This window comes from Scyliorhinus canicula, chromosome 16 (genome assembly GCF_902713615.1).
Source record: "Scyliorhinus canicula chromosome 16, sScyCan1.1, whole genome shotgun sequence".
In the NCBI taxonomy this organism is placed as follows: domain Eukaryota; kingdom Metazoa; phylum Chordata; class Chondrichthyes; order Carcharhiniformes; family Scyliorhinidae; genus Scyliorhinus; species Scyliorhinus canicula.
The window spans coordinates 32182105-32198190 of NC_052161.1; the positions used below are offsets into that span (position 1 = coordinate 32182105).

The window sequence follows — 16086 nt, forward strand, 5'->3', positions numbered from 1 at the left end:
TCCTGTCAGGTGCCAACTGGCAATTGTTGAATCTCACAATTTGTTGCCCAAAAGTGCACCTCACAGGTGATCGTTGCATGTTTGCCAGGGCTGGCACTTGGGTGCACTTTGCGATGAATGAGGCCAGTCCGAGACTGGATTTCTACAGGTCCAGGGTAGATTTCACTCTTGTCACAATCAAGACACCCCAGATCACCCAGCAACAATGTTCCCTGTAGGCCGCACTGTTGTGTCTGTCGTGCACAAATCAGCCCCTTCAGGTTATTGAGCATGCACAGCGCTAAAATGAAAACTTAAACTTTAAGCACTTAATACATTTACTGTACAAACCAAAAAAATTAGAGAGCATTAAAATTAAGAAAATGGTAGAATATAGATAAACAATATTGAGTTTGGAATAAGGTAAAGGATTACATTGATACTGTTGTTTCACTAAAAACAAGTAGAATAAATATTTTGATATATGACAATTGCAGATGCAGGGAAATCAGTAACCTGGGAATTGTGGGTGGAATCTTCTACACTCACTGGTGGTGAACTTGGAGGAGGAAAGAGCATGTACTTGGGCAGGACAGTGGCATGACCAAACCCTGCTGCTTTTCCGTCTCTGCCCAAATTGAGTTGGCAAAATGTCAACTGGCAATGTGTTCCCCCCTGATCCAATTGGAGGGAGATCTCTTTTTCAATAAATTTAGAGTACCCAATTAATTTTTTCCAATTCGGGGCAATTTACCGTGGCCATTTCACCTACCCTGCACATCTTTGGGTTGTGGGGGAAAAACCGACAACTTTGTGAACACATGCCATTGAGTGGTTCACACTGCTACATAAAAACTGGAGCTCTGTGGGAAGACCCTCTTGCCCTGCCACCACTGAGGCCCCTAAGAGGCCAACTAATGATCGCTGAAGGGTCTCATTGCACTGCATTGCCACTGTTATTAACACAGCTGCATACTGGCCTTTCACAATGTGGCATTCATGGCAGATAAATCTATGCAAGCTGCTTGTCGCCTTGGTGGGGGTGAGTCCCTAAATCAAATCCCTGATTGAGGGGCTGGACATCAGTAGGGGGGTAGCTCGCTGAGAGCCACCTCTCTGCCCTTGCTTCTAACCCCTGCCTCTTTCTCCCTATGACCCACACACCGCAAACCCCCTCGCCTATATTACATTGTGAAAGTCATCCAAGTCCCAGAGGACCAAAGGATGCTTCCCCCCCCCCCCCCCTTTTGAGAGAGAGAGCTGACTAATGGTGATTTAATCTCACGATCACTAGTCCTCAGGGGAGGGGCAAGTTTGAGAAGGTGGGGCCTTCATGAATAACCTCATATTGCATACCTGTAGCCTGAGTCACCCCAGGATCCTGGGACTCTGAGGGTGTCCTTCCGGCAGCAGCCAAGGCCTCCTCGTTGGCACTGCTGAGGCCTCTGATTGGCTAGCAGCTCTCGTTAGGCAGGACATGCGCCAGTGGAGTCTTGACTCCAGGGGAATGCTTGCCAGTGGCCTCACCACTGCTTGGTTGCCATGACTCATGTCTGGCCTTCCCAAAAAGAGGCGTGGGTCTCTCGGCGACTCTGCAGTTGACAAGTGAGACCCCCAACACCACAACGCGAAAGAGTAACTGGGGAGATATATAAGTAAACAGCCATTTTATAAAGTTATGTTACAATCATCAGTAATTATTATCGATAATAAATAGACTAGAACTAGGCGACAATTTAACCATTAAACTCTTAAGATGAGCAATTTTCTCTCAAAGAGTCATTAACCTTTGGAATTTATTTTATCAGACAGCAGCAGAGGCTTTGTGTTTGAACACATTTAAGGTTGAGTTAGATAGCATCTTTATTGACTAGAGAGTCAAGAGTTGAAGGGGCAGGCAGGAAAGTGGAATTGAGGCCACACTCAGACCAGCCATGATCTTATCAAATGGACGAGCAAGTTTGAGGGGCCAAATGGCTGACGCCTGCTCCTAATTCATATGCTGGTAAGTAAGTGCATTTAATTGTCTTTCAACTTTCGCTGAAACGTGTATGTTTTTTTTTGGTTTTTTTTATAAATTTAGATTACCCAATTATTTTTTCCAATTAAGGGGCAATTTAGCGTGGCCAATCCACCTACTCCGCACATTTTTTTTTGGATTGTGGGGGCGAAACCCACGCAGACACGGGGAGAATGTGCAAACTCCACACGGACAGTGACCCAGAGCCGGGATCGAACCTGGGACCTCAGCGCCGTGAGGCGGTTGTGCTAACCACTAGGCCACCGTGCTGCCCTGAAACGTGTATGTTTTGTAGGCACAGTGAATTCTTCTACAGTGAAATAATTTGATAAGGAAGTAGAAGTCTGATTGGATGACTGGCATATGGACAGCTCTTAGCAAAAGACCTGATGTGTTATTCTGTATGCTGGCTGCCTTTACCGGACTTTGAAGCCTGGACTATGGCGAGGGAGAATGGTGCTATGGCCGGTTGGATGGAGGGAAAAGGGAGCTTATTGCTGCTGCCAGCTACTTGCAGGGGAGAGAGAGGAGAGCTTGTAGTTGCCACGCCTGGGACTTGTACTTGTTGCTGGCTACCTTCTGCTTACCAGCTGTGAGTGGAGCAGGGAGTGGATTTGATCGGCCTGCTGGCACGATGAAAGTGGTGTTTTACATTGGAAGGTGTCTGGAGACCGGATGCCGGCAGTGTGAGCGCAGTAGAGCAATGGCCCAATTGACTATGTGTACTGCTTGTACTGATGTTGGTTTTGTTTTATTGTTGGAGGATTGTATGGTTATTATTGTATTTTTGTTACCAACAACATAGGTAGGAAAAGGGATAGGGATGTAAAGCAGGAATTTAGGGAGCTAGGGTGAAAACTTAGAGCTAGAACAAACAGAGTTATTATCTCTGGGTTGTTACCCGCGCCACGTGCTAGCGAGACGAGGAATAGGGAGAGAGAGCAGTTGAACACGTGGCTACAGGGATGGTGCAGGAGGGAGGGTTTCAGATACCTGGATAATTGGAGGTCATTCTGGGGTAGGTGGGACCTCTACAAACGGGATGGTCTACATCTGGACCAGAGGGGTACCAATATCCTGGGGGGGGGGGGGGGGTGGAATTTGCTAATGCTCTTCGGGAGGGTTTAAACTAATTCAGCAGAGGGTTGGGAACCTGAATTGTAGCTCCTGTATACAGGAGGTTGAGAGTAGTGAGGTCATGAGTAATGTTTCAAGGTTGCAGGAGAATACCGGCAGGCAAGAAGGTGGTTTAAAGTGTGTCTACTTCAACGCCTGGAGCATCCGGAATCAGGTGGGTGAATTTGCAGCATGGGTTAGTACCTGGGACTTCGATGTTGTGGCCATTTCGTAGACATGGATAGAGCAGGGACAGGAATGGTTGTTGCAGGTTCCGGGGTTTAGATATTTCAGTAAGCTCAGGGAAGGTGGTAAAAGAGGGGGAGGGGTGGCATTGTTAGTCAAGGACAGTATTACGGTGGCAGAAAGGACTTTTGATGAGGACTTGTCTACTGAGGTAGTATGGGCTGAAGTTAGAAACAGGAAAGGAGAGGTCACCCTGTTGAGAGTTTTCTATAGGCCTCCGAAAAGTTCCAGAGATGTAGAGGAAAGGATTGCAAAGATGATTCTGGATAGGAGCGAAAGTAACAGGGTAGTTGTCATGGGGGACTTTAACTTTCCAAATTTTGACTGGAAACGCTAAAGGTCGAGAACTTTAGATGGGTCCGTTTTTGTCCAATGTGTGCAGGAGGGTTTCCTGACACAGTATGTAGATAGGCCAACAAGAGGCAAGGACACATTGGATTTGGTACTGGGTAATATACCAGGACAGGTGCTAGATTTGGAGGTAGGTGAGCACTTTGGTGATACTGACCACAATTCAGTTACGTTTACTTTAGCGATGGAAAGGGATAGATATATACAGCAGGGCAAGAGTTATAGCTGGGGGAAAGGCAATTATGATGCGATGAGGCAGGACTTAGGATGCATAGGATGGGGAAGGTAACTGCAGGGGATGGGCACAATTGAAATGTGGAGCTCGTTCAAGGAACAGCTACTGCGTGTCCTTGATAAGTATGTACCTGTCAGGCAGGGAGGAAGTGGTCGAGTGAGGGAACCGTGGTTTACTAAAGTAGTTGAATCACTTGTCAATAGGAAAAAGAAGGCTTATGTAATGATGAGATGGAAGATTCAGTTAGGGCGCTCGAGAGTTACAAGTTATCTAGGAAGGACCTAAAGAGAGAGCTAAGAAGAGCCAGGAGGGGACACGAGAAGTCTTTGGCAGGTAGGATCAAGGATAACCCTAAAGCTTCCTATAGGTATGTCAGGAATAAAAGAATGACTAGGGTAAGAATAGGGCCAGTCAAGGACAGTAGTGGGAAGTTGTGCGTGGAGTCCGAGGAGATAGAAGAGGTGCTAAATGAATATTTTTCGTCAGTATTCACACAGGAAAAATACAATGTTGTCGAGGAGAATACTGAGATACAGGATACTAGACTAGAAGGGCTTGAGGTTCATAAGGAGGAGGTGTTAGCAATTCTGTAAAGTGTGAAAATAAATAAGTCCCCTGGGCCGGATGGGATTTATCCTAGGATTCTCTGGGAAGCTAGGGAGGAGATTGCTGAGCCTTTGGCTTTGATCTTTATGTTGTCATTGTCTACAGGAATAGTGCCAGAAGGATCGCAAATGTTGTCCACTTGTTCAAGAAGGGGAGTAGAGACAACCCCGGTAACTATAGACTAGTGAGCCTTACTTCTGTTGTGGGCAAAGTCTTGGAAAGGCTTATAAGAGATAGGATTTATAATCATCTAGAAAGGAATAATTTGATTAGGGATAGTCAACATGGTTTTGTGAAGGGTAGGTTATGCCTCACAAACCTTATTGAGTTCTTTGAGAAGGTGACCAAACAGAAGGATGAGGGTAAAGCAGTTGATGTGGTGTATATGGATTTCAGTAAAGCGTTTGATAAGGTTCTCCACGGTAGGCTATTGCAGAAAATACGGAGGATTGGGATTCAGGGTGATTTAGCAGTTTGGATCAGAAATTGGCTAGCTGGAAGAAGACAAAGGGTGGTGGTTGATGGGAAATGTTCAGCCTGGAGTTCAGTTACTAGTGGTGTACCACAAGGATCTGTTTTGGGGCCACTGTTGTTTGTCATTTTTCTAAATGACCTGGAGGAGGGCATAGAAGGATGGGTGAGTAAAATTGAAGATGACACTAAAGTCGGTTGAGTTGTGGACAGTGCAGAAGGATGTTGCAGGTTACAGAGGGACATAGATAACCTGCAGAGCTGGACTGAGAGGTGGCAAACGGAATTTAATGCAGAAAAGTGTGAGGTGATTCATTTTGGAAGGTGTAACAGGAATACAGAATACTGGGCTAATGGTAAGATTCTTGGTAGTATGGATGAGCAGAGAGATCTCGGTGTCCATGCACATAGATCCCTGAAAGTTGCCATCCAAGTTGATAGGGTTGTTAAGAAGGCGTACGGTGTGTTAGCTTTTATTGGTAGAGGGATTGAGTTTCAGAGCCATGAGGTCATGTTGCAGCTGTACAAAACTCTGGTGCGGCCGCATTTGGGGTATAGCGTTCAGTTCTGGTCGCTGCATTATAGGAACGATGTGGAAGTATTGGAAAGGGTGCAGAGGAGATTTACCAGGAGGTTGCCTGGTATGGAGGGAAGATCTTTTGAGGAAAGGCTGAGGGACTTGAGGCTGTTTTCGTTAGAGAGAAGAAGGTTAAGAGGTGATTTAATTGAGGCATACAAGATGATCAGATGATTAGATAGGGTGGACAATGAGAGCCTTTTTCCTCGGATGGTGATGTCCAGCACGAGGGGACATAGCTTTAAATTGAGCAGAGATAGATATAGGACAGATGTCAGAGGTAGGTTCTTTACTCAGAGAGTAGTAAGGCCATGGAATGCCCTGCCTGCAACAGTAGTGGACTCGCCAACATTAAGGGTATTTAAATGGTCATTGGATAAACTTATGGATGATAAGGGAATAGTGTAGATGGGCTTTAGAGTGGTTTCACAGGTCGGTGCAACATCGAGGGCCGAAGGGCCTGTACTGTGCTGTATTGTTCTATTCTCTATGTGTATTGTTATTTTGTGCCTCGTGGCTGGGTGCTAGCCAGTTGCTTCTGTGCACTGGGGGTTGAGGGATCCTTCCTGGTGTTAGTAAGCCGGGGTTGGGGGGGGGCGGGGGGTTGCCGCCTTGAGTGCTGGCAGCTTTACCTTGTACTTAATAGTTGAGTTCCTTGTGGTTGTCTTGTTTTTTTTTTGAAAAGTGAGATCTCACTCTCTTTCATGCCTTTTCTGGCAGTCTGTGCTGTCCGTTTGGGCACCTTTCCATCGATGTGGGGCTGCCGTTAGGGCAGGGCATTGGCGTGTCCTATACCGGTGGTCTGCGCTGCTCGTTTGGGCGCCTTTCCATCGATGTGGGGCTACTGTTTGGGGGGGGGGGGGGGGGGGGAGTGCTGGGGGGCAGAGGTAGCCGTATGCTGGCTTTGCAGCTGGTGGTTTGTTTAAAGGAACTGTTTTGGGTTGACCTGTGGCCCCTTCTTGGGAGGGGAGGGGGTGTTTTCTCTCTCTCTCTGTGCCCTGCACCGATGTGTCCTTTTCCAGTGGTCTGTGCTGCTTGTTTGGGCACCTTTCCATCGATGTGGCGTTACCTTTGGGGAGGCGGGAGGCGGGGGTGATGGTGTGTTCTGGCGTCGGAGCTGGTGATTTTGTATTTTTTTGGGTGTCTTGTAAATGTGTTTTGCCTTTTACTGATTTTTGTGACTGATTTTAGCATGTTTCTGATTCTTTTGTGTTAATGAGTTGTCAGTAAACTTAAAATATCTGTTGGAGGGGAATCTGTTTCCCTGTAACCCTGCTTCCAGACCTGGCGTGTTACAGTATTCTGAATGCTGGCTGCCTTTTCTGGACTTTGAAGCCTGGTCTATGGCGAGGGAGAATGGTGCTACGACGGATTAGATGGAGGAGAAGTTGCTTGCAGGGGAAAGAGAGGATAGAGTTTGCCTGCAGTTGCCATGTCTAGAGCTCGTATTTGTCATTGGCTGCCTTTCAGCTTATCGGCTTGGAGTGGAGCATGGGTGGATTTTGGTTGGCCTGCTGTCAGGCTGCAAGTGGAGGAGAATGGGCTCACTTTTGCAGATCTGGACTGGATGGTGTCCGGAGACTGGATGCCGGGACTGAGAGCAGCAGGGTGGTGGCCCAATTGACTCTGTGTACTGCTTGATCTGTTGTTGGTTTTGTTTTGTTGTTTGGGGATTGGATGGTTATTATTGTGTTTTTGTACTTTTTGTGCTTAGAGGTTGGGTGCTCGGCCGTTGCTGCCCTCCTTCTGTGCACTGGGGATTGAGGAGTCCGTCCCGGTGCTCGTGAGGGGGAGGGGTGTTCTCTCTCTCCTCAACCGTGTGCTTCCTGTCCTTTTCTGGTGGTTTGTGCTGCTTGCGGGCGCCCCTCCACCGATGTGGGGCTGTTTCTGGCGTTAGGGGAGGATGGGGGCGGGGGGAGGGGGGGAGCGGTGGTGGTGGTGTGCTGGCTTGAGTGCTGTCAGCTTTGTCTTGTACTTAATCGTTTGTTGGGTTGCTTGCAGTTGCTTTGTATTTTGTCTTGTTTTTTGTAAAGGGAGTTCTCTCTCTTTCTCTGTCTTCTGCCATGCCTCATATCAGTGTGTACTTTTTCTGGCGGTCTGCGCTGCTCATTTGGGCTCCTTTCCACTGATGTGGGGCTACAGAAGAATCAGCTAAAAACAGTCCTTACTGATTTTCGTGACTGTTTTTAGCATGTTGCTGATTCTTTTGTATTCTTGAGTTGTTAATAAACTTGGTAGGAAGGGAAGCGGATGCTATACAGTTCTGTCCCTGCAGAGAGTCATTACACAAGTTGTGTAAGATTCCAGAGAGCTGTAATTATGCACTAGTGAAGTCTCCCACATATATTCTTACCTCAAAGCAGAATTAATGGATGACTCCTCAGAGAAGCATGCAACTCTTTGAAAGCCTGACTGATGATGAGGATCCCAGACACTAACAATCAGTAAAGTGAGAAGTTACTCCTCATCTCCCCTCGAATTCTTTCACCAATTGTCTTAAATCTAGGTCTCAAAAACTGAACTTGAAGTGCCCAGTGGGATTTGAACTCAGATTTTCTGAATTATTAGTCGCAGTTTCTGGGATACCAGTTACAGAAAAACTGCACTCTTTTGTACTGTACTCTTTTAAACCTGAAGTAAATAGTTGACTATCAGGGCAAAGGATAAGGTGGTTAAACATGTACCTGCCTCCTTGACTTTGGAAATAGGGGCACTCGTTACCAAGAACTGGGAAGTCAGAATTCTGCATACAAATTCAATGGTAGTCTTCAAAAGGGATTTGGATAAGTGTTTCAAGGAGCAAAAGTTTCAGTGATATTGGTAAAGATTGGAGGAGTGAGACTAACTGCTTTGCTCTTTGAAAGAACCAGCATAGGCTCCACATGCCAAACGGTCCAAATTTGTGCACTGTTTTCCTTTCATCTGTGCTAAACCTTTAGAAATGTCTTGCTTGGGATGTAATGTGTACAATTTAGCAAGACTGTCATGACTTTAGAGAGGGTGCAGAAAGAGGCTTACTATGATGTTACCAGGGTGGAGGAACATCATAAGATTCACTTGAGCAATGAGAGGGACGGAAACCCTCGTTACGTGGGATGAGATATTAAAACAATTTGTACTGTGCAGAAAAGGCAAAGAGAGATTTTGATATTGTTGTTTTGAATTGAGTAAAAAGGACAAACTTTAATTGCAGCTGAAGTGTGAAAGAGGAGAGACCATTAATTTAAAATGAACACCATAAGAGTGAAGAGTGATTATTGGGAGAAATATTTGTACGTAGAATGCTTTGCTGAGGGAGTGGAAGGGACAGACCACAGTGGATTATTTTTTAAAAGCTAGCCTGGATAAATATTTGCAGCAGACCTGAGGCACATTCTCTGGGCTTTGTCCCTGGTGCACATATCCTGGTGTTAGCACATGGTGCCATACCGTGGTGTTTGTACCCGGTGCCCATACCCTGGGGTTTGTACCTGGCTCACAGGTCCTGGGGTTTTTACATAGTGCCCACACCTTGGGGTTTGTGCCTGGTGCCCATACCCTGGGGTTTGTACCTGGTACACATACCCTGGTGTTTCTACCTGGTGCCCATACCCTGGTGTTTCTACCTGGTGCCCATACCCTGGTGTCTCTACCTGGTGCCCATACCCTGGGGTTTGTACCTGGTGCCCATACCCTGGGGTTTGTACCTGGTGCCCACACCCTGGTGTTTCTACCTGGTGCCCATACCATGGGGTTTGTACCTGGTGCCCACACCCTGGTGTTTCTACCTGCTGCCCATACCATGGGGTTTGTACCTGGTGCCCATACCCTGGTGTTTGTACCTGGTGCACATGCCCTGGGGTCTGTACCTGGTGCCCATACCCTGGGGTTTGTACCTGGTGCACATACCCTGGGGTTTGTACCTGGTGCACATACCCTGGGGTTTGTACTTGGTGCACATACCCTGGGGTTTGTACCTGGTGCCCATACCCTGGTGTTTGTACCTGGTGCACATACCCTGGGGTCTGTACCTGGTGCCCATACCCTGGGGTTTGTACCTGGTGCACATACCCTGGGGTTTGTACTTGGTGCCCATACCCTGGGGTTTGTACCTGGTGCACATACCCTGGGGTTTGTACTTGGTGCCCATACCCTGGGGTTTGTACTTGGTGCCCATACCCTGGGGTTTGTATCTGGTGCATATACGTTGGGGTTTGTATCTAGTGCACATGCCCTGGGGTTTGTACCTGGTGCACATACCCTGGGGATTGTACCTGGTGCATATACGTTGGGGTTTGTATCTAGTGCACATGCCCTGGGGGTTGCATCTGGTGCATATGCCCTGGGGTCTGTACCTGGTGCGCATGCCCTCGGGTTTGTACCTGGTGCACAATCCGTGGTGTTTGTACCTCGTGCCCATACCCTTGTGTTTGTACCTGGTGCACATGCCCTGGGGTTTGTCCCTGGTGAACAATCGTTGGGGTTTTTATGTCGTATCCATACCCTGGGGTTTGTACCTGGTGCCCATACCCTGGGGTTTGTACCTGGTCCCCATGCCCTGGGGCTTGTACCTGGTGCCCATACCCTGGGGTTTGTACCTGGTGCACATGCCCTGGGGTTTGTACCATGTGCACATACCCTGGGGTTTGTACCTGGTGCCAATACCCTGGGGTTTGTATCTGGTGCCCATACCCTGGGGTTTGTACCTGGTCCCCATGCCCTGGGGTTTGTACCTGGTGCCCATACCCTGGGGTTTGTACCTGGTGCACATGCCCTGGGGTTTGTACCATGTGCACATACCCTGGGGTTTGTACCTGGTGCCAATACCCTGGGGTTTGTACCTGGTGCCCATACCCTGGGGTTTGTATCTGGTGCCCATACCCTGGGGTCTGTACCTTGTGCACATACCCTGGGGTTTGTACTTGGTGCATATACGCTGGGGTTTGTATCTGGTGCACATACCCTGGGTTTGTACCTGGTGCACATGCCCTGGGGTTTGTACCTGGTGCACATGCCCTGGGGTTTGTACCTGGTGCACATACCCTGGTGTCTGTACCTGGTGCACAGTCCCTGGTGTTTGTACCAGGTGCACATACCCTTGTGTTTGTACCTGGTGCACATGCCCTGGGGTTTGTCCCTGGAGAACAATCCTTGGGGTTTTTATGTCGTATCCTTACCCTGGGGGTTGTACCTGGTGCCAATACCCTGGTGTTTGCACCTGGTGCCCATACCCTGGGGTTTGTACCTGGTGCCCATACCCTGGGGTTTGTACCTGGTGCCCATACCCTGGGGTTTGTACCAGGTGCACATACCCTGGGGTTTGTACCTGGTGCACAATCCCTGGTGTTTGTACCTGGTGCACAATCCCTGGTGTTTGTACCTCGTGCCCATACCCTTGTGTTTGTACCTGGTGCACATGCCCTGGGGTTTGTACCTGGTGCACATGCCCTGGGGTTTGTCCCTGGTGAACAATCCTTGGGGTTTTTATGTCGTATCCATACCCTGGGGTTTGTACCTGGTGCCAATACCCTGGGGTTTGTACCTGGTGCCCATACCCTGAGATTTGTACCTGGTGCCCATACCCTGGGGTCTGTACCTGGTGCACATACCCTGGGGTTTGTACCTGGTGCACATACCCTGGGGTTTGTACCTGGTGCCCGTACCCTGGGGTTTGTACCTGGTGCCCATACCTTGGGGTTTGTACCTGGTGCACATACCCTGGGGTTTGTACCTGGTGCCCATACCCTGGGGTCTATACCTGGTGCACATACCCTGGGCTTTGTACCTGGTTCCCATGCCCTGGGGTTTGTACCTGGTGCCCATACCCTGGGGTTTGTACCTGGTTCCCATGCCCTGGGGTTTGTACCTGGTGCCCATACCCTGGGGTTTGTACCTGGTGCCCATACCCTGGGGTTTGTACCTGGTTCCCATGCCCTGGGGTTTGTACCTGGTGCCCATACCCTGGGGTTTGTACCTGGTGCCCATACCCTGGGGTTTGTACCTGGTGCCCATGCCCTGGGGTTTGTACCTGGTGCACATACCCTGGGGTTTGTACCTGGTGCATATACCCTGGGGTTTGTATCTGGTGCCCATACCCTGGGGTTTGTACCTGGTGCACATACCCTGGGGTTTGTACCTGGTGCATATACCCTGGGGTTTGTATCTGGTGCCCATACCCTGGGTTTGTACCTGGTGCACATACCCTGGGGTTTGTGCCTGGTGCACATACCCTGGGGTTTGTACCTGGTGCATATACGCTGGGGTTTGTATCTGGTGCCCATACCCTGGGGTTTGTACCTGGTGCACATACCCTGGGGTTTGTACCTGGTGCCAATACCCTGGGGTTTGTACCTGGTGCACATGCCCTGGGGTTTGTACCTTGTGCACATACCCTGGGGTTTGTACCTGGTGCCCATACCCTGGGGTTTGTATCTGGTGCCCATACCCTGGGGTTTGTACCTTGTGCACATACCCTGGGGTTTGTACTTGGTGCACATACCCTGGGGTTTGTACTTGGTGCACATACCCTGGGGTTTGTACCTGGTGCATATACGTTGGGGTTTGTATCTAGTGCACATACCCTGGGGTTTGTCCCAGGTGAACAATCCTTGGGGTTTTTATGTTGTATCCTTACCCTGGGGGTTGTACCTGGTGCCAATACCCTGGTGTTTGTACCTGGTGCCCATACCCTGGGGTTTGTACCTGGTGCCCATACCCTGGGGTTTGTACCTGGGGCACATACCCTGGGGTTTGTTCCTGGTGCACAATCCATGGGGTTTGTACCTGGTGCACAATGCCTGGGGTTTGTACCTGGTGCACATGCTCCGGAATTTGTACCTGGTGCATATACCCTGGGGGTTGTACCTGGTGCACATGCCCTGGGGTTTGTACCTTGTGGATATACCCTGGGGGTTGTACCTGGTGCATATACCCTGAGGGTTGTACCTGGTGCACATACCCTGGGGTTTGTACCTGGTGCATATACGTTGGGGTTTGTATCTAGTGCATATGCCCTGGTGTTTGTACCAGGTGCACAATCCCTGGTGTTTGTACCTCGTGCCCATACCCTTGTGTTTGTACCTGGTGCACATACCCTGGGGTTTGTCCCTGGTGAACAATCCTTGGGGTTTTTATGTTGTATCCATACCCTGGGGGTTGTACCTGGTGCCAATACCCTGGTGTTTGTACCTGGTGCCCATACCCTGGGGTTTGTACCTGGTGCCCATACCCTGGGGTTTGTACCTGGTGCACATACCCTGGGGTTTGTACCTGGTGCCCATACCCTGGGGTTTGTACATTGTGCACATACCCTGGGGTTTGTACCTGGTGCCCATACCCTGGGGTTTGTACCTGGTGCCAATACCCTGGGGTTTGTACCTGGTGCCAATACCCTGGGGTTTGTACCTGGTGCCCATACCCTGGTGTTTGTACCTCGTGCCCATACCCTGGGGTTTGTACCTGGTGCATATACCCTGGGGTTTGTACCTGGTGCCCATACCCTGGTGTTTGTACCTCGTGCCCATACCCTGGGGTTTGTACCTGGTGCATATACCCTGGGGTTTGTGTCAGCTGCACATTCCTTGGGGTTTGTATCTGGTGCACGGACCCTCGAAGCTGCCTCGAGGTCTGTCGGTATCCTTCGGTTACCATGGTGACCGCGTCTCTTGTCTCCATGGGAACCAGAAAGGACGAGCCGACAGGAGGAGGGTCCGGTTTCAGATTGGCTCAGCAAACGGAACCGAGTTGATGTGCTCCGCTGCTCGTTATGGTCCTGTCCTTCCATTAACCAGCAGTGAAGGGAGCTTTATCCCGTGGCGGCGCTGGCAGCATGGGGTCAAGGCTGGGAGACTCCGGTGAAACATGTACCGAACTCGAGCGCTACTTTTCGGATCCCCAGTTGAGTTATCACCCCCTGCTGCCACCTAGATTTCGTAATAATGGGATCCAGCGCTCAGCGTAAGTCAAGTAAATCTCTGATAGCAATCTAGTGGGAGTTGGTTCTGCTCCAGCAGGTGCCTCAAGCTTTCAGTCAGGGGGACGGGTAGAAGGCCAAATTCATCGACTTGCACTGTTTATTTCATGGCCAGTAGTTTGCAGCAACAGCATTGGGTTACTTTCCGTCAGAATATTGTCACAGAATCATAGAATTTACAGTGCAGAAGGAGGCCATTCGGCCCATCGAGTCTGCACCTTGGAAAGAGCACTCTCCTTAAACCCACACCTCCACCCTGTCCCCGTAACCCAGTAACCCCACCAAAATCTTTTTTTGGACACTAAGGGTTATTTAACATGGCCAATCTACCTAACCTGCACATCTTTGGGCTGTGGGAGGAAACCCGAGCACCCGGAGGAAACCCACGCCGACACGGAGAGAACTCCGTGTTCAGCCTCCGCACAGACAGTGACCCAGCAGGGAATCGAAACTGGGACCCTGGAGCTGTGAAGGAACAGTGCTAACCACTGTGCTACTGTGCCGCTATTTCTACAGATGAACATTCTGCCCTTTTATAATTTTAAATTTGTAAACTCTGGCAGTGTTTAACTGTGTAGTTGAGATGGCATTATTCCAAAGTGATAACCCAACAAAAGTTACATGGCAATCAATTAAGAACTTCAAAGTGTGTCTGTCAAGATTTTTATTCATGCCACTGGCAGTTTATGCTGTTTTGTTTCCTGCACAGACATCACTTGCACGCGTGCTCACAAATAGGTGTGAATAGACCATAAGAGATACGAGCAGAAGTTGGCCATTCAGCCCATCTAGGCTGCTCTGCCATTCAAAGAGATCATGACTGATCTAATATAATCCTCAACTCCATTTTCCTGCCTTACCACCCCCCCCCCCCCCACCCCCCCATAACCCTTGATTTCCTTATTGATAAAAAATGTGCCCAGCCCCTACAGTTCTCTGCAGTAAGGAAGTCCCCAGATTCACTGAATAAAAGCAAATTACTGCGGGTACTGGAATCTGAACCCAAAGAGAAAATCTCAGCAGGTCTGGCAGCATCTGTCGGGAAAGATAAGACTTGTTTCGAGTCCAAATGACCCTTTGTCAAAGATTCACTGCCCTCTGAGAGAAGAAATTCTAATTAATGCGCTCTTTGTTCAGATAAATATAATGTGGAATTGGAGAATATTATTTTGCTCAATTTAAAAAGTTGAACCCCAACTTTCATTGCACATGATAAAATTGCTGTGAAAATATTGAGCAACTCTTTGTGATCCTGAGCAATTTACAATTAATGAATTGAATTTACGTAACTGACTTCCAGCATATAAAATCCCATTTAAACCAACAACAGTGATCGTTCCTCTTGGAGATGTAATCCAAAACACTTCAAAGATTAATAAATTAAGACAGTACAGTATGGTTATAGCTTTGTGAAAACTATTTACCTTCCAGGTCCTCTGACAGACCTACGATCTGGAGTGGTTCTCCAGATTATTGATTTTGGGCTTTATCATCTTTCGCTCCCCCGTCAACAATGCCATCTCTGTCTCCAATGGAACAATTTGATCACTGTGATCATTGAACATCTCCTCCACCTTCTTAATCATCGTCCCTTGTATCTCCACCCATTGGTCCAATCTGTCCAGGGTCATATGAATAGGTGCCATGGCCGCTTTGATTGCCTTCCTCAAATCATCAGCAACCACTTGTCGCTGTTTCTTGAATTCCCCCAACATGAATTTCACCAACTTCTCGATAGTCCACTGAGGGGCAATGGCCACCTCCACCATTTTCTCCCTTTCTGAGGCTAGAGGTACTTCCAAATCGGATAAAGATCCCTTGCCTGATTTATTTCTAGTATTACATCCCCTCGACATCACGCGACAGAGGGGATCTAATTCTGTCACTCTGCACCAATTTTTTCTTTAAAAAACACTTGATAAAAGGGTCAAAAGGGCCACAGAAAAAAAATCCCCAGACAGGAGCCACCTCGTGTGCAGCTGCTCACCTCATAGCTGCCACCAAAGGCACCTTAAGTACTTCAATGATCAACTGTGTTTAACTAATTCGACACTGCAGTTGTGTGTTTGAATTTTCTGGTATGATGAAATAATGAAAATACAAGGAGTTTTGGAAATACTATTAAATTTTAAATGCTGTATCTGATCTCACTAAGTAACTATGTACTATAATTTTAAAATAATAATAATTTGATCTGTATGGTTTTCTGCATTTCTTGTATAATTTCTGCTGTAAATTTCAATAGGTGTATGAGATGGAGAATCTTTTATTCCATGGAGGAAAAGAGAACCTTACCCATTCAGTGACATTGACACAACTCCTCCAAAGCTTTTATCCCCTCTGGTGTATTTGTTTATTCCATACTTTTTTTTAAAAAAGCACACAGCTTCAATTTAGTCATTTAAATTTAGTTTTAAATTATCTTAACACTTATAGAAATAATCAACTGAATTAATGTAATAATATTTGTGAAAGCAGAAATGCTGTTTGCAATTCTGGAAAAGCTGTGTTGATGTTCAACTACAACCGAATAA

At 48.0% G+C, this 16086-nt stretch overlaps 1 protein-coding gene across 3 annotated transcripts in view; it reads left to right on the top strand.

The window, feature by feature from the left end:
* Positions 1 to 13277: 13277 nt before the first annotated feature.
* The window catches only part of btbd16 (BTB (POZ) domain containing 16), a 179222-nt gene continuing 176413 nt past the window's right edge, over positions 13278 to 16086 (top strand). For all 3 annotated transcript variants that reach the window (XR_005463687.1, XM_038821187.1, XM_038821186.1), the window contains exon 1: positions 13278 to 13536. Coding sequence is in view for 2 of the 3 variants with exons in the window: in XM_038821187.1 (XP_038677115.1) it covers positions 13409 to 13536 (128 nt within the window). In the remaining variant the exon portion in view is untranslated. The remainder of the gene's footprint in view (positions 13537 to 16086) is intronic.